At 38.2% G+C, this 19,685-nt stretch overlaps 1 protein-coding gene across 2 annotated transcripts in view; it reads right to left on the bottom strand.

Moving 5' to 3' along the window:
• Nucleotides 1-6,339: 6,339 nt before the first annotated feature.
• The window catches only part of UBE2E2 (ubiquitin conjugating enzyme E2 E2), a 216,196-nt gene continuing 202,850 nt past the window's right edge, over nucleotides 6,340-19,685 (bottom strand). For both annotated transcript variants that reach the window (XM_061996571.1, XM_061996570.1), the window contains exon 6: nucleotides 6,340-7,115. In XM_061996571.1, the coding sequence (XP_061852555.1) occupies nucleotides 7,018-7,115 (98 nt within the window). In that variant the 3' untranslated portion in view covers nucleotides 6,340-7,017. The remainder of the gene's footprint in view (nucleotides 7,116-19,685) is intronic.

A 19,685-nucleotide genomic window follows, 5' to 3' on the forward strand; every position in this document is an offset into this window, starting at 1 on the left:
AGATGCTGCAGCATGTATACATTGCTGGAGGAAATTTGTAGCACGAGTGCAATGTTCATTTCTGTAACTATTTTTCCTTTTCATTTCTTCTTGAGGTTGACTGCTTCTCTTGTCCTTCTGCCTCCAGAGTTTCAGTGCCACTCTTTGAAAATTAGACAAGAGTTATTACACCTAATGGCTCCAGCTGGAACATTAGCAGGGTTCAAGTGACTGCTGTCAGTCTTTCTTTGTAGACTTTGCTCAATCTTCTATACTTTTTTTTTTAAAAAGAACTTATAAATGAGATTAATTTTTTAAGACAAGTCCACACAGTACTGTACTATGCAAGTGCTAGAGGCCTTTTCCACTAGAAAACTATTGATTAAAGCTATTAAAATCTGTAATTATTCTAAATAGATAAAATGGCAAATGTACACAGTAATGAAATATACTATTTCATGATGTATGTTATGAATTAGAAGAGAATTAGATTATTCCTTTAAACCTATCAATTATTAAATTATCATTAAAATGTATGTATATAAATAATTTCATGAGCCTTTCTGATTAGATTATCTTGATATGACAGAGGACGTTTTGATTATTCTTTGATGCTTTGCAGTAAGGATTTAAATTCTAAGTCGATTCCAGGAAGATTTTCTTTTAAAACTGCAGCAAGCAGTAGTGGGTGGACAATACCTAATGAAGCAGAACAGGAAACAGGAGAGACTTTTTAATTCACACAATTATTTTCCTGCATAAAAGATAATGAAGTTCCCACCGCACACAGATTTTTTAAAGGAAGTTTCATTTATTAGATACGTGGCTTTCAGGGCATTTAATAGAAACCATTTTGCTACTATTTAAAATACTCCTCCCAGAAGTCCCAGAAGATCAACAGAGAATGCTGTTGTGAGCTTTAAGACCAGGAGACCTACAGTGTTTGTGCAGAACACCAGGAACATTACCTGCTCTTTCACGAAAAGGAGAATAGAGCAGGTTTTCATCCCTCTTTTTGCAAATATGGCAGCAATCTCAGGTGCCAGGGTGGGCTTTCCCTTCCTCAGGGAGATGCCAGTTCACAATGGTGAGACAGCAATGGGCTGTGAGGAGCCTGGAGCAGAGACTGATGCTTGGTGTATTGCTGGGCTTAGCAAGGGTTTTGTGTCTGAAGGTTGAGTGAAGAAGCGGATTTAGGAATTGAGGAGCAGTAGAGAAGGAGCAGGGATAAAGGTTGCCTGTGGTCCAATGGATGAAGGAAGCCTGATTTTTGAAGGTCCTTGGTGTTGACGAATGATGGCTAGAGAAAGAGTCTTATAATTGAGAGGTATCTGAGAAAGGTAAATAGAAAGAGTTTGAAGATGGGGAAAAGCACTGTTAAGCTCCACTACAAGCAAGGTGTTTCCAAATTGCAATGGGCAAAAGCACTTTTTTTGTCTGGTTTATGACAAGTGGAGAATGGAGCAGGGTTGTATTGAAATCTGTGTGGTAGGAGCTCCATTCATGTGACGAGACTCCATTCAAGGCCTTACAAAGGGTATGAGTCAACTGCAAAGAAAGGAGGCATTTCACAGAAACTGAAGTGTGACCCTTTGTTTTTCCTGACCCCAAGGTCCTCAGCAAGATAAAAGTGGAACCCCAGCATTGATTCTGCAGCAACACATGCCTGTCTTGAGTGAGTGTATTTGAGGAGCAGTGACAACAAGGAATGACCCGAGGCGCTTGTTTCCAGCCCTGGTTTCCCAAGGGACTGCCAAGGGGAAAGTCCTGCCTATCACTTGACAGGAGGTGAAGGAGATGAGGGTGTCAGGAATGTCTTTCCAGTGGAAGCATTTCCTCAGAAAACCTCTCCTGAAACACAGCATCTGACCATCCACATTTACTGTTGGGACACCTGGATAGTATTTTTTTTTAACAGTTATTTGATTCTGCAAAATCTAAAGCAGCAAACACAGATTTTATTTAGTCATTATGTGAAGTGAGATTTTTTTAATAATTTAGCACTGGTAAGGGATTAGGATGGTTTAGTAGCCTTCCCTTTATTTCAGCCTTCCATTAAACCATGACTACTTTCTTCACAATCAAAGTAGACATGAAAGGCACGTTTTGCTTTGCCTTTTCATTATCCCAAAGAGCTGCAGGTCCCTATTAAAGTTCATGATGGAATTAGGGTGCAAGATGATGGATTTAAAGGTATCATAAAACTCTTCCTGGTAAATAGTAGTCCCCAAATATATTCCAGTTGTACCTGAGAGAGGCTGCTGGAGGCATCCCCAAGCAGCCCCAAGCACTGGCTTCACAGATTGTTTGAGCTGAGGAAATGCATTTGCATATGGATGTCATGCTAAGGAGGCAGGCCAGCCGGGATTTCATGACTGCTAATGACCTCTGTGGGAGAAGTGGTTTACTATCTAGCCCGTGCCAGTCCCAGTACAATGAAGAAATACTTAATTCTTACAAAGCTCTTTCCTGCTTTTAAAGACCTAAAAACCAGGGAATTTCAAGCAGCTCACTGGAGGCCCAGTGTTACATGACATGCCTGATGTTAGCACTGGGGGAAGAACAGAGCTGTGACAGAGGTGAGGGAAGGGAGTAGAAGGAAGCTTGAAGAGTTAGAAGTGATGTCATGGAGGAAAGAATAGGAGGAGAAATGAAGGGAAATGGAAAAGAGAGGATAGAGCAATGGATAGAGGATGGGAAACCAGCAGGCAGAGCTGGCTTCGCAGGAATTGTGGCTGCCAAGGCTGGACAGTCCGACTTTGGAAGTACCAGAATTTTCACTCCAAGTAAAAATTCAGTCTGCCAAACTCATGATGCAGACAAGCATATTGGGCCTGGGGCAAGACATCCAGCTTCAGAGACAAGAGAAGTTTCTAAGAATTGGAAAGGAGAAAAGACGCTCCAGGATAATGCTGATGTTGGAATAACTGTCAGCTGCTGCACTGTCTGGATGGGCCCATGGTGTCTTCTTACTCCAGCGGAGCTGCCTCTGCCTTTCCTCCTGTAGTAGGCACTGCCTCAGGCAAAGGGGAGCAGAGAGGGGCCTGGGACACATTCTGAACATAGACTTCAGGAGACAAAGACTATGCTTAGGCAACTTCAGGAATAGCTATTTGAACTGGGATAAGTGTCTTGGGTGGCCTCTCAGCTGCAAGTAATGAATCAGTCAAGCAGCAGAAAGCAGAGAGAGAGAAGGAAAGGGTGAATGAGAGGGAGTAAGGATTTAATGCTGGAGACGTGACAGCCAGGGAGAGGGGGCATGCTGTAACAGCATCCTGAAAAGGCAGCTCAGAGCATGCGTTGCATCCAGAGCATGCAAAGGTTAAGGTTTTGAAGATGGACCCAATTCTGGGGTTTATGTGGCCACTTAGATGGTATCATTGCATAGGACATCGGGGAAGAAGGGCTGTAAGCTGCTGTCCATTGCTTGGGCATGAGATGTAATTGTGTGTCTATCCACAGCTAACAATATGAAAACCTAAAAACAGATCTTTCAAGAAAAATGATTTCTGCCTTATTCTTGCACAGCAGCTGGTTTTAATGGTTTTTAACTGTTTGGCTGAAATCACCCACGAGGCATATAATCAAAAGGGTTATGAGCTGCTAAAACTCACTCCTGGAGCATCTGGAAATGCTGTCTCTGGAAACAGGCTTGTTTGGGGTACCTTAATTTAAGCTATGTTGTTCTGCAATTTTCTGGAGAGGGAAATTGGTCAGTGGACAGAGTGGCATGAAGGCCACCTCAATAATTCTACAGTTTGTAGAGCTCCCTGATGTCTCCTTCATCTCAGTTAACTCAAACGGTATGGGACAGTGACACTTAGCTGGGATTACTGGAAATTGTTTGGAAAAAAATGTGTGGAAATACTGTTTACTTGATATTGTAATGTAATTGAGAAGAACTGTAAGACATCTTTAAAGAACAAACTCCTGTTTTAGCATTTGTGTATCCCTGAGAAAATAACAGAGATTTGCTGAATTTTGCCTTTATTTGCCATTTTAGGACAACTATATGCTATTGAATGTTTTACGATGTGCAAGCCATTTGACTGATCTTCATACTCAGTTGTAGGAGGGCAGCATGTGGACTTCACAATCTAGAACAAGTTAAAAAGATGATTTGTCATAAAAGAAGCAGCAGGAATCAGAAGGAGTCAGATAAATTTGCCGAGGATCTGAAGAGTCAGGGTGAGACAGAATAATGCGCAATATTTTCTAGATGTAGGAAAAAGAAAAAGAGACAAAGAGACTATGTTGATACATTATTTTCAGTGTGGCTCTGCTGGCAGACTGAATTCTGTTGGGGATGGCTCATTTCTCCTCAGCGACAACAGCAGGTTTCAAATAACACTTCATATTTCCCAGGTTTAGCAGATGAAGAAAAAGAATTACTTAGGAGGCAAATAGAGCAGATTTGCAAACAGAGGAGAATGTTTTATGGCCAGACTTGGAAACATTTGGCTCCTGCAGATGCCAGAAGACTCTGCATCTGCTTTAATCAATATGGGTTGATCCTTTCTGATTATTTCTCTGAGATCCCCATGGTTCTTAAGGCAGTAGTTTTATATTATGTAGGACAAAGTGACTGCTCAGCTTCACACGGAGGGCAAGTTACCTACAAATTCAAACTGTGGAGCTTTTGATCAGTAAGAAAGGCAAGTGAGAGCCGATGAACTGAGAAAAGACATTTACTAAGAATTCTGTGATTCTCTCTCCAAGGTATCATAGCTGTCTTTCAGTTATGTCTTCTTTAGAGATAACATAGGCTCTTCTGTTTATAATGTCTTCTTTATATTTTTGAGAAAAAAAGAGTAGAAATTAAAGACTTCATTTTCAAGCAGGTTTAAAAGGTACGTGGGAAATTATTGCATTATGCTCAGCTGAGTATAAATAAAAGCAGACAAAGTAATACAAAAGAAATGTGAAAGTGCCCATTAATTGCTGTCTCAGGAGACACAGGTCTTTTATGGCAGCAATCTCTTCAGCAGATGGGATACAAGCAGAAGTAATGTATTTACTGTACTGGGCAAGAGGCAGTTGTTCTTTTAAATCCTTTTACTCCTTTGTTGTATTTTTACAGCAGGAAAGTTCCCTTCAGACACAGAGGTACTTCGAGGCAAGTTGTATGGTGGAAGCAATTTCTAAGGGAAGCACATATAACAGTTGTCCTGAATTCTGGCTCAGAGAAGTCTGGGTTTTGTGTTTTGTTTTGGTTTTGAACTGTTATTGTTCTTTCATGTTTATATTTAGGATCTGTTGGCCTCAAAATATTGTATGGCTGGGCTTGTAAACAGTTGGCCTTTACAGACACCAGAAGACTTTGTTTGCTTTGATCAAAAGGACTGATTATTTCTTTGAGGCCCCTATAGCTCTTGGGGTGATAGTTATATACCACCTACAATAAAGTCAATGTTCAGGTTCTCTTCACGCAGAGCACAACCCACCAGCATATTCAAGCTGTATGTCTATTCAGCTATTAGCAAATGGCCAAGAGAAAAACAAAACAACCTGGAAATGCTGAGCAGTGTAGGGGTCGATGCAGAGGCTCTGTAGTGTCATCTTGACTGCTTTTGTTTTCAGGATGGTTGGATTGGGTTGGAGGGTAATGGGACTAGGTCTCCCTGTATGTTTATACTGTCCCTGTTGTAATGTATCTTTAAACATAAGAGGCAAGGACAGAGGGGAGAAGGCAGGCAAGCACTGTAATGTTTAATTATAAGAGACAAGGATTTTCCAATATGCCCTGCAACACAAAGAACATTTAGATATCAGCACCACAGTATATATTTTCTAAATTACAACACCCACACATTTCCTTAGCCAAGTAGAAGTTTTCCTTCTATGGCTGCATATCTAAAATTAGTCTGAAGGTCAAATCTGAATAGAAACACCCTTGCCATTGAAAGTGCTGGGAATGATTGGTGCACATTGGGCTCAATTTTCCCATCGAAAACCTCCATTTATTTTTTTAAATAACAGTCACTTTTACAATTAAAGAGGTTGGAGAAAGGCAAAATGAGGCCTGCAGTATAAAATCACCATAAATATTCTGCTTTCACTGCAAAGCTATTTTTACAGACAACTATTTTACATGTAACGAGATGGATATAGTGAAGCCATCGTATAAAAGATGCAACAAGAGGTTTCCAAATAGCTCAGCTATGTGAAAGAAAGGTCTTCAGGTCTGGAAGGTGTTTGTATTTGAAAGATATACACAAAGAAGAATTCTAAGGAAGAAATGCATTGTTGAGAAGAAATGAATAGTTTAGGTCTAAAAATAGTTGCTTAACCTGCGATTGTATTATATGAGGATTATGCAGCTGATACTGCACAAACGCAAAAGCACCGTCTTGCAAGAAGTACATTTATCAGCCACAGTGTTTTATTGAGTGCTTTAATAATACAAGTGTACATCAACTGATCCACAGTCAAAAGTGGCAGGTCCCTAAGAAATTTACAAGCACTTTTTCTTTTTTTTAAGTAAATCAAAATACATATTAATTTGTTCAATACAATAGCCTTTTGTGTGGGAAACAGAAGGCTATAGTGATAAACACAGTCTTAGTAATGCACAGTGATTCTTGATTTTAAGCTTTTATACAAAACTTGTTCCCAGTAGCATGCACCCACCATTAAAGACTTCAGTACAAAAAAATAACCCTAAACACTACATTTAAGTAGAAACGAGATATAATTTTGAATTTGTTTGTTTTTCCCAAAACCACATGAAAGAAAAAAACCAAAACCCCACACATTAATACAAAGCTTTGTGACAAAGCTCTATACTATTACAGATCCAACATTCTTTGCACTGATAACCAAAATTCCCTGTCTACATTTGAGGGAAACGACTTTCAAGTTAACGGAACAAAAAAACCCAAAACAAATACAAATAAAAATAAAACCAAAAAGAAAGGAAGGACAACCTTTTGTCACAAAATGGTTCAAAGTTTAATAAAAAATAAGAATGAAGGGAAGGGCTATTGATGCACTTGGTGAATGTGCTTGCACAGGTCCAGCAAATCCTAGAGTAGGTTCCTATGTGGCGTATCGCTTGGTCCACTGTCTGGCCATTCTGTCGTGCTCTGCTCTGTTAGTCATATACTGAGTGGCAATGCTTCCAACCAGGGGGTCAGCTGAAAAAGAAACACAAACCGTGAAATACCCGTCAGCCTTGGAAGGATGAAAAAGCTGTTCTTAGATCCACATTCATTCCGGTTTAACCATAACAAGATGCCACGTATAGTAGTCCCATTGTGAAAGCATTCATGCATACATGAAGAAAGGAAGATGATGGGGGAGAGTTGGCTGTCAATTAGCTACACATTTCTAGTAAACATGTAACTAAAATAATTTTCTAAAATCCTGCCTCACAGATACATGTTTCAATAATTTTATTCTGAGCTAAAACCCACTTTCAAGTGATAAGAACAAACACATTGCATCACTTATTTATGGTATTAAGACTCCCACAAATATCTATGCTATCACCTAAGAAGAGGATGGGCACTAATTGTATTATCAGATTCAAAGTTGCTGGTTTGTGGGGTTTCTTTTAGCTTTAAAGAATAAAGACAAGGAATTAGGGCAGTAAATACTACTTTCAAAGCAACAAAAGTTAATTCCAAACTTTGGGAATGGTTGGTAATTTATGGGATCTTTCTGAGCATTCATATGGCCAGAATGCTGCGTGATTTGGTCTGGATCTACAAATTACTTCAAATAATTGATCAAAACCAATCAGCCCTCTAGGAAACCACAAAACAAGACAAGATTTCAACAGAAGTGACTGTCTGTAACCAACACTATTTTTCACACATTTTTCACTTTGCAATTTAAGAGATAGAGTGTACAGAGATTTTGCCACTGGGGAAATCCATACCCTTGATATTTCTGCTGCAATGCTAAATTCCTGGGATTGTACTATGAAAGTTCAGAAGCACTGATACAATATTTTTTCCTGGCTTAGGATACTGACCATGACTTCTTATGAGGGCCAGTTAATAATGAGCTTTACAGATGTCTGGAGATGGTGTCATTGAACAATATGAATCTTGGCTTTGCAGTACAGTCAGAATCTGAGTGTGGGTGGTTTTGGCTGAGACAGAGTTAATTTTCTTTACAGTAGCTAGTATGGAGCTATGTTTTGAATCTGTGCTGAAAGCAGTATTGATAATACAGGGATGTTTCCACTATTGCTGGTCAGGGCCTTTCCTGCCCCTCACCTCACTCCACCAGTGAGTGGGCTGGAGGAGCTCAAGGAGCTGGGATGGGACACAGCAGGGATGGCTGACCTGAACCAGCCAAAGGGACATTGCATGACATGACGTCATGCTCAGCAGATAAAGCTGGGGAAAGGAGGAAGGGGGGATGTTTGGAGTGATGGCGTTTGTCTTCCCAAGTAATGGTTACATGTGATGGAGCCCAGCTGTCCTGGGGATGGCTGAACACCTGCCTGACCATGGAAAACAGTGATCAAATTCCTTGCTTTGCTTTACTTTTGTGCGTGGCTTTTGCTTTCCCTATTAAACTGTCTTTATCTCAACCCACAAACTTTCTCACTTCTACTCTTCTGATTCTCTCCCCCATCCCACCAGTGGTGGGGAGGGGAGCGAGTGAGCAGTTCTGTGGGGCTTAGCTGCTGGCTGGGGTTAAACCACAACAGACGTTTGCATTATTAACCACTGAGATTAAAACTGTTACAGAATCACAAATTCCTGGGATGACATCAGGCCTCCTGCAAAGCAGAGTAACTCTGGTCTTCTTTGTTTCTTGAATAATATCTAATGAAAAAATCTTTTGTCTTGAATGTACGTTCAGGAAAAGCCCATAATTTGAACCTTAAGTTTGCACCTCCCAAATTAGTAAGGCAAGTTACCACTGTAATAGTGGTGTGCCTACTTGCCACAGTCTCAGTCCTGCAAATGTTTACTACATATGCTTACCTTTAATATCTTAATATATCCAGAGGAGGTCACCAAGGCCTGGACTTCACTATTTTTACATACATGAATGTCAAAGAAGCATATCTGGACTAAGAGCATTTTTGGATCACATTGCATTTGTCCTGGAGGACATAGAGGACGATGTGTCAACTCCAGAAAGGCAATAAAATAGAGAATACAAGATAAATTGAGGCCCCTTAATTAAAAGAACTAGAAGACTTTGTTCCCAACACTCATAAGTGTTGGTTATAGTGCCCTACAAAATACCAGGTATGAGGAACAAAAAATGGTTCCTCTTTACCTCCTAACCCAAGCAGCACATGGCTGAGAGCCACCTGCTTCTCAGCTGGGCTGCACTGTTTAAGGATTATTGTGAAATCTCCATTAGTAGGGCCCAATACGTATATATAAAACAACCACTGTGTAACCTATCTAATTAAGAGATAAAAAAGAATACTGGATCTCAAAATTCATGATGGTACTTTTCCCATGTTTCCATTTCTCATTACCATAAAACTGTTTCTTATTTTCCATCTGAGGTTTTACTCTTGATGTTAGAAATTTTTTATCTACTAAACTGCTCTTTTTTTTTTTTAAGAAGTAACGTGATTCATCAGCAAATCCAAGTTCATTTTAGAAATTGACAACAAATGGGACCGTGTCCAAATGACACGGAGAAACAAGGGACTGGCATATAACGCTACATCAGGGCACGTCTGGAGCAGTGTGTCCAGTTTTGGGCTCCACAGTTCAAGAGGATAGAGAACTTCTGGAAAGAATCCAATGGAGGACTGCAAAGATTATTAGGAGACTAGAACATCTCTCTTATGAGGAAAGGCTGTGAGACCAGGGGCTGTTTTGCCTGGAGAACAGAAGAATGAGAGGGGCTCTTATCAACACTTATAAATACCTAAAGGATAAGTTTAGTGCTCAGTGACAGGACAAGGGGTAACTGGCACAAGCTGGAACACAGGAAGTTCCTCTTGAAGAGAAACTTCTTTCCTGTGAGGGTGAGGGAGCCCTGGCACAGGCTGCCCAGGGGGAGTGTGGAGTCTCCTTCTCTGGAGGTTTTCAAAACCTGCCTGGACATATTCCTGGGTGACCTGATTGAGGTAAATCTGCTTTAGCAGGGGATTGAACTCTAGAGGTCCTTTCCAGCCTCTACCATTCTATGATTCTGTAACGTATTATCAAAACAATGTAGTGAAAGAACTGAAAATAAACCCATGATAAAATGAATAACAATAACAGGATAACTATGCAACTCATGGCCTGGCAGTAGGAATGTATTTTGTGACCTCTGGGATCACCAGAAACATGGTGTGCCTGGCTGGAGAGCCAGGGTGGCACGTCCCCACACACAGCCCTTTCCCTGCCGTGTGGGCACCCCAGCCCTTGGAGTGCTGGTGCCTGGGGAAGCTGGGACGAGTCAGAGACATTGCATGCAGCACTTGACAGCACCGACACCCGGGAACAGTGTTGGGGTGGTGCTGGCTGCAGTGGCCACATGTGAGGAGTTATGCCATGGTACACACCGCCAGCTCACCAGAGAACCTGCTGCAACTCTGTGGACCTGGAAATCTTTAAGGTCTTATAATTTACTGTTTCTTCTTGTCCCTCTCTAGACTCTCACTTCTAGAAATCTGTTCTAGGACCCCTCTATTGCCTTTAGATTGTTTAAAGAAAATTTTTATCCAGTAGTCTGATTAGTTCAATGTAGAATTGGAACACGCCAGGAGTTACGGCATCAAATTTCATGTTAAAGGACAGCACCAGTAATGAAAATATATTAAAACCCCATGAAATTAAACAAGCATAGACAGAAGCTAAAGTTCAGTGATACAGCTTACATGGAAAATGTCTGCCAAGAGAACTTAAAGTATGAAGCTACTGGATGATTTATAGGAAGACTGCAGCTGCTAAATCCTCCCTCCACCCCCCTCATATGTAATCCTCATGTAATATCAGAATTCATGAAATTACCCTGTACTTAAATGTAGTTTTGAAAGCTAGGCAAGCTGGAGCTTGTCCCTAGCTTAAAAGGGTTGGATGCGCTGCTCTACAACACCTTGTCATCATCTTTTGCAGCCACTTAATATGACTGTATAAGGAAGAACATTCGTGTCTCATGTCTGTTGTAAGGCTAATCAAATTTACAGCCCAGTTCTAGGGAGTAATGCTATTGGGGATTTGGATGAGCTGAGGTTTGGTCATTACAAAATTTCAGCTGTGTTTAATGCTAGTTACACTGCTTTATCATTCAGAAGACAGGTTATAATTCTTCTTTAAAACTACTTTTCCCCCAGAAAAATGAAAATATATTGCTATACTGTATTTTTCTCTGCTTGTATTTTTACAGCTATTTCTATATCAGCAAATAGCAATTTCAGAGCAGAATTCATCTCTTGGGCTTTTCAATGCTCTTTTAAAACTACAGCAAACATACTCTAGTGAAATAAAAAATGGAGATGGTGTATTTAACAGCTTGATTTCAACGTGCCTTCTCCATCAGCCACATGATATGCAATGAAATTCCAATTGGTAGTGCCAACGTGGTTAAAAAGACACACATTTAGACTTAAAATGTACATTATTGGTGTTTGTATGCATTATATATATTTTTTTATGAGCATTTATAAAGTAGAATTATATTTTTACTGCAGTATTTTACAGTTTTAATAGAGAACAGCTGATGGATCCAGTTATTACACCATCACAAGTGTGTTCTCAGAAAGATTTCTGGACGATCTTAAAAACCAAAAAAACCCCACAGCCCTATAAAAGTCTCATAGTTTCTTCAGCCAAATATTTACAATGTAGGTTTTTTTTGATCCAGGTTTAGATTCAGCTCTGTATCAAGGGGAATTTGGAAGAGCAGGCGTCTAGCTGAAGAAGCAGAACTAAATTGGTAGAATTTCTAAAGGTTAGAGGCAACTGGAAAGGTCTTATTCCAACTCCTGAGCTAGGACTCCTTCCTCACATCTGTGAGAGGCATCCCATCGAGAGAATCTATGGAACTACATATGCAAAAACACTAGTTACCAAACATTACATTAGTTTCTTTTCCTTGGATGGGCTGTCTGAAATGTAAAAGAAAACAAACAAGTGATTTTTTTTTTTATCTATCTGGACTTCAGTTACACATTTAGAAGAGTTTTCAGTTTATGGAATACTGATTATTTTGTTTAGGGCTGCTGCTCTTTCTAAATCTTCTGCTGTATTCTTTTTTCAGTAAAAAAAGAATGGCAGGTGCTTGGGTTTTTTTGCGCCTGCTCTGTATGTTGTCTATAGGACAGCTGCCTTGGAGCATCATTATACAGCAGCACAGGCAGGACTAGTTACCCTAAAATTAAACCTCCCCAAAAGAAAAGCTCACATTTTCAGTAACTACATTTTGTTTGGTGATTTCAGTGCAAATAGTAATGTAGGACAGAATATATTCCACCAATGGCTTGCAGTTAAACCTAAGGTTTCCGAATCAATTTTTTGGTGTTTTTTGATATTGTACCAACCTTTATGAAATAAGTTACAAGAGACAAACTAAAAAAATCCCTAAGATTGCAGAAAAAGCTGAAACCACCAATTCATTGAAACACTAGTTTTCCTCATAGCAAATTCTGACAGCTTGATGTGTACCAAAAACATCCTTAAACTTAATTAAAAAAAAAAAAATTAATACCTAAATAGAATTTCTTATGTTGTCTTCAGTGGCATCCAGACCAGTGTTATAAGAAGACCAGTCAGTGAAAACTGCAGATAAAAGCAATGTGAGACATGCTATACCAAAAATGTCATTTAATACTCCAGGAGGGAGGGATTAAGAAAAAATGAATTGTTTGAGAGTAATTTTATTTATAGTGTTACTTTGCCTCAGGAAATGTCCATAGTTAGCCATATGTCACCTGTTTCAAGCTTAATGAACTCCTAGAAGACCATGTCAAGGACACTGTGTGTCTTGATGTGGAAAATGAGGTATGTGACATGCATCATAGTACCTTCAGTAATCTTACAGCAGCAGTGTTGCTCTATTTTGCTATCATTGATAATAATGCACAGAATAAGTAATTCTTTGGAGGCAGGGACAGGTGAAGAGGCATACTGAATTACTCCACTAACCTTTCACCTTGGAAAAGAGTGTTCAAAATCAGGGCAGAAGTGGAAGTGAGTGCAGCACAGCACTAATCCCTGTTTGTGCAGTAATAAAACTAGCCTCACAGTTGGAAGTCTGATCAACACACATGTATGAACTGGAACAACAGAGTGATTCAAGCCAGAACAAAGGGCAGTAGCGGGGCTCTGAATTGCTTTACACACCCTATGAACTGAACTACAATTTATTTCTGACTTTCATAGCATCACAGTTCCAACCCTCCATATAGAATGTATTTATCCATCTATGACACTCCTTGAAAACTGCACAGAAGAATGATGAAGTGATCAGTAAGCACTGTATAAAAAAAGGAAAAAAAAAAAAAAGGAGAAATGTTTCAGTAAACGAAAAAACATAATCTTTAGAGGAGAAAAGATCAAATTCTAGAAATCTGTAATGTCTACTAGGAAAGAAGTCCATGAAGTTAACACTCATTTTAGCAATCAGTTTACAGCAGAAATCATATGATATGCAGTACAACAAACTCCGCTTCAGGAACTAGTTTTGCCGATATGCTTGGTTACATCTTGACACTTGAGATAAATTCTAAAATACATAGGCTACATCAGTGTGCTAAAACATCAAAAGAGGCCTGCTGAAATTACCTTACAGCTCATGTACCTCACTAGGCTGGCTACTATGGTTGACATGGCTTTAATGAACAACAACTGTATGACCCTTAAAGGTTGTTCTCACCACAGTAAAATGAGATGCAGTAAGGTATCACTTGACATAGTTTTCTTAGATACAAGGTTATTGAATGTGTTGGCATCAAAAGAAACAAAGGCCTACTTTGTTATGTCACTTCTCAGTTTCTGATTAAACCCTGGCTTGTCTTTCCAGATGTAACACAGGAAATATGGGGTAGACGTGTAAGAACTTGAGGTACAACCTTTGGAAAAGGATCTGAGTATTTAAACTGACTGCTTCTGCTTTTAGAGAAGTGAAAACTGTGCTATGTACTGTAGCTTCTGTAACTTTAAAAGCCTAAGTTTGCCAAAAGTTTTTCACCCCACATAGGAAAGCCAACCTAGTGGTCATTGTGCTAGTGTAGGGCTAAAGGAGACTTAATAGTTTTGCACCAGGCTTCCTATGAAGTTATGTTCATAAGTGCATTCCATGGTCCTAATCACTCAGTCATCCAGTCCTTGGCTACCTCTCTAGCTATACATCTAAAGTATTTCTCATGGGAGAAATCAGAGCAAGTGCAGGAGGTGAAAGGGAAGGTGAGATAAAGCATGAAAGACCGTGTGGTTTTGTACAGCCAAGGTGCAGCAGGGTGCATATCTGGGCAGGTAAGCAGGGAAATGGCCACATCACACTGCTTGCAAGAGATCAAACTCCAGAGTGCTTTTTGGTCTCCATGATTTGCAAGTACTCCTGATGACTTCAAGAAAGGTAAGTGGTCTTACAGCTGTTTCTCTGTTTCTCATCTGTAAAACTGAACATGTACTTCTCCATCACCCAGGATACTGTGAGAATAAATATGCTAAAAATTGTGAGGTATCAAGTGTGGTAATTCTGGCCGTATAGATGTGTATCGTAAAGAGACTGATATTCCTGACTTTATATTCTGAGCTCTGTAGAATTGTCAGAAACACATTTTACTTCTGTTAGTTTGTACAATGATTAAAGTTACACAAATATGTGTGACTAGAGTCCAATGTCCAAACTGTTGTCTAGAGGAAAACGTTACCTATCTTCAAACAAAAAAGAACTCCATCTATCCAATTTAGAAAATATGCATTTACTAAAATATCCATTTTGGATACATCAAAGGACAAATTCAATCCTCTTTCTAGACTTGCATTTGATTGCTGTCAGGCTACCTACCACAGATCTGTGTGAAATATGAGGCTGCCTAAGAAAAAAGATGTTTCAGAAATAAGGAGTATTATCTGGCCCAATTTTATTAACATAGCTCTTAAAGGAAAGCATTGGCAGCGATTCAGGTCTGTATCTTGCCAAGGGAAATCATTCCTGTTTAAAGAGTAAAGTTTTTTTCTGTCTTCAGTTTTTAGCAGGATTTCTATAAACTTCACTGGCTGACTGGGAGTTAACTGAGGCAATCATGGATCAATGAGAAACAGTGTACTGATCTTGAGAAGTTGTCTTTAATTAAGGAAGAACAAGCACCTATTAGAAGTGTCAGCATGCTGAAACAATTAAAATTCTGAAATAACACACTTCACTTTGATGCTTGGATGCATCTCAAAATGAAAAGCACAGATACATTAGCAACGTATCTGTTCGTAATAATGAACTCAATTGAGAAATGGTCATTGTTATTACAAAAAAGAAGGTGTTAGCAAAATAAGAACTTGATATGAAAGACATTACACGGCACATGACTTGATAAAATTTTCAGAAAAATATCATAGCAATATGTATTTACATTGTCAAAGATGACTGGGAGTGGAAAGTAAGGAAATCTCAACACTCTGAGATCAAAATGCTGTCAGGCAACCAAAATGCAAAGATCCACTGGCTTGAATGCATAGAGTCATAACTATATTTTCCAAAAAACCACTGTGGATTATTATTTTTTTTGTTCTATAGGAATTCCAGAGTGTTCAGAGTTTTTTTCACTTAAAGAAAAAAGAACTATTTTTTTCCCCTGATTTGTTTCTTCTCACTTTCCACTAATTACCACCTTCAGGCAAAGGAGTGACCTATGGGTCTTACACAGCCTGGATGAACAGTGTAATCTCAAACCACCTGGGTATAAAGGCATTCCCTGCGACTATGCTTTGTACAGTGTTAGACATCCTATAATCACAGACACCAAATGTAGTTTACTTTGCAAGAAAACCAGGAGGTCCAATAGGATCCACACTTACTATGTGGATTCCCAGGGGACAGGGAGGAGAGGTGAGTGTGAAATCAATCACCAGGTGAGTGAGAAAATAACATCATTTTAGTAACCAAATGGGCTATCCACTTGTAAGTTAACTTCAGAACTTGAATATAACTATGTTTAATTATGAACATGTTCTCATAAGACTAGAAGGAAAAATAGATTAAACAAAATAATCAGCATTCATCAAGTATGCAAGTTTAGCTCCTGGATTAGTTGCAATGAAGTTAACATGGCAATGCCGAATAAGGATTGAGTTTATGATATTTACAGTGACAATTCCATATCTACTAACAGGCAAAATAATTGTATTTGTAAGTCCTGTCTTTCCTGTGTGAGGGTCACATTGACTACATTGTCATGCCTGACTAAATGATAAACATTTTGCCAAATGGTTTCAGGTATTGTCATAAAAAGTCTTGAGACTTGGCTATAGAAAAAAGCTAGATAATGTAGAGATGGAAAACACGTTGAAGGTCATGTGCTTCTACTAGTATAGTACTGTGTCTTACAGAAGCTTCTACTTTTATGCCACTTTATCTAATTTGTATTACAATGACCCAAGCAATGAGGATTCCAGCCCTTGAGAATATTCCGAAATCTAATTCATCTTAAATTTGAAAATATTCTGCTCCATAGAAAGGCTTTTTTCTAAGCCTCGTACAGCTGGAAAATTCTAAAAACAACTTACTAATCAGAGCTCTATTTCTCTTTCTTGTATGAGTATGAAATCTTACAGTACAGCCCTTCCTTAAATTTGGGCCAATTACATCATACATTTTTCTATTTAAATAACTGTCTGCTACTCCAGTTAATGCACCTGAACTTAATTTGCTATGAAAATAGGGATTCTGAAAGACACACTGCATATAATTTGTTTCATTTGTTGCCTTTGATAGATCTGCAAAACTGTAAAAAACAAAACAACCATTTCCTCCTTCCCGGTTGAATAATGTAGAAAATTAGCCATGCAAAATAAGGGACGTGTCTTGCAGTAGTGTAAATCTTCTCTCAAGGTAGAATCTAAACAGCTCAGGAATATTAATTTCTGAAATCTTACTCAAGAAAGTGAGAAGCTAAATGATTTAATAGCTAACATACTTATATCCAGGACTATAAATTTTGTTTTTCAGGACTGAATCTACATTCTTGTGAATGTATTAGAAAGCCAAATGTAACAGGCTTCAGGAGGTTAAAGAATCTAGAGCAGTGTGATATCTATGGTGAAACATGAATAATTGTATTTTAAGAACAGAAAGAAGCACTCTTAAAAATAGATGTACCAGTTAGGGTCCTGATGGTGGTTCATAGGCAATTCATAGGTAAAAAAAATCTGAAAATCTGTCCTTACCTTCATGTTAAAAAAGGTACACAGGAAAAAAGAAACCCTCAACCCAAAATCAAAACCCCACTTAATAAATGGAACTAAGTCTAAACAAAAAATGTGTGGTACAAAAATTCAGTTGGACTCATGTCAGTTTATTCCCGCTGAGATTTGAGCTATTTCTAAAATCTGGAAATAATGAATATTAGATCATTATGAGATTATTAAATGAATGAATTATTACAAGATAAGGAAACTAAGTGTAGGAGTACAGGTAAAATATTATGTCTAAATTTATTGGTTTTCTAGTTTTCATTATTTTCCCCCTAAATATTTACAGTCCTATTGTTGAGAAAATATCTCCAGTAGAATTGGTGAAGCTCATAAGCGTTGCGTCTACTTTGTTCAAAAGATTCCAATGTAATTAAGGACACGTTGGTATTGGCTAGATAAAACCTGCACAAAAAATTCCAAATAACATGTAATGACTGTAAATCATTGGAGTGTATTTTGAAAGTAAAAGGCAAGTTAATTTTTACCTTGAAATTCATTCATTTTAAGCTAAGATGCTGTATTTTACACATGAGAAATAACTAATAGCTTTATTTAAATACTTCATATTGTTAAACATTTAACATTTATGCTTTATTTTGTTCCCAGTTCACACAAAGATTTATTATGTGCACGCACTAAATTACCTGTCTTCTCTCTGAGGTAATAGGGCATAGGAAACCTCCACTGGTACTACTTTAAATTACACGTTTAGTGAAAGGAAAATGAATTGTAACCTCTTGTATTTGTAGCATCCATCACTTGTGCATTTTCTCAATCACTTTTAATTAAATGATGTCTGAGGTAAAGCTCATAGAAACCCCGTCTCTCTTGAGAGGAAAGGCATGATTTTTTAAAAACTCTGTATGTATATTTATCATATAGCTTCCATAAGCTTTGCGTTAAAAAAAAAAGTCAATCAAAATGACAGGTGTTTTTTTTTCCAGATTTACTTTCATTTTGTGCTAAGCCTCAATTCTATATTTTGTAGAATCCTCTTTCAAGGATCAATAAAAATTAGGAACAGTTAAGGGTAGTGACAAGACTCTTTTCTGTCATGAGTGCCAATTATATCCCTTTACATTTCTTTCTTGATACAGATGTACGAAGCCTCTTTACTGATTTGATTTTAGTCAATCTCTAATTTAATTGGATGCCATTTAATAAACTGATGATTGGGTATTATTATGTCTGAAGTTCAGTTCTTCTCACCTCATCTTAATTAAAAAACACAATAGGAGTAGAAAATTTACAGAAAAGGACATAAAATCATTAGCAGCATGGTCAAACCTTTCCCATTTAAACAATGGTTGAAATCTAGGCTTATTTCTTTAAAAAAAAAGAGACATAAGACAAGACAAGCAATTTTGTAAGGAAGATGACAAAAAAAGTGGTCTTGCTTCTCTTTTCCATGATAAGAAAAGAACACAAAAACCCAAGACATTTAGCAAAAGTAGAATCTTCATCCACCAGATAGTCAAACACATCCAAGAAGACAGATATTAGAATAGAATTTTAGGAAAATTAAAAAAAAGAATTAGAAAACTCACTAGTCACGTCACCACCACCTAAGCTGTCATTGCAAATTCTGTGATTACTGCTCATGCTTCAGCACATAATCTGATCATTAGCTGTGATTAGGAGGGAAATTCCTCTCCAGTATATTACTGTATGACTAAAGTGCTTTGAGGGAATTTCATGCTTTTCACTGAAACACTGAGCAATAGTTATAGGCAACGAACCTGACTGGACTGAGTAGTGCTGGTTTTCTGTAAGAGAATGACTATACTCTTCTTTTTAGTGATTATTCTTTGTAGAGTTACAGATATGTGTGAAAAAAAACAAGAACAGGCTAAGTGCATATGTGACTGGTATCTGGTGCTACAGTTAATGGCTGCTTTATGCCTTGGATACCACAAAATCCAGATTACACAATTTATTTCTAAAAAGTTATCCCTACTGTTCACTTTCTAAATTACATAAATGCACCAATTTTCTTATGTAAATAGCTCCAGACACTTTCCTGAGAAAAAAAATATTTAAACAGACTGTAGATTTCTGAAACCATAATGGGGGTTTTAAAACTAAGTATTTCTAAACAATCTTACTTCTATAGTTGTCTTAATCTTTTTAATTATGTCTTGTGAGCTTTGAATAGCCTAAATCTAAACACATGAAAAGCCTTTATGCACATGAGCAACGCTCTTCTAACCATAAGGTGTTGCCAGTGTGCAGCTGAAAAGAGCAAAGATTCAGGCCAACATAAATAGTAATCCTGATCCAAGCCTCCTCCCCTTGCACATATAATTAGGAGATATTCCAAGACATATTTTCCTGAGAACTACTAAAGGGATGACAGTTCACAAATGTTTTTCCTGC

The sequence above is a fragment of the Colius striatus genome, chromosome 5 (genome assembly GCF_028858725.1).
Source record: "Colius striatus isolate bColStr4 chromosome 5, bColStr4.1.hap1, whole genome shotgun sequence".
NCBI lineage: Eukaryota > Metazoa > Chordata > Aves > Coliiformes > Coliidae > Colius > Colius striatus.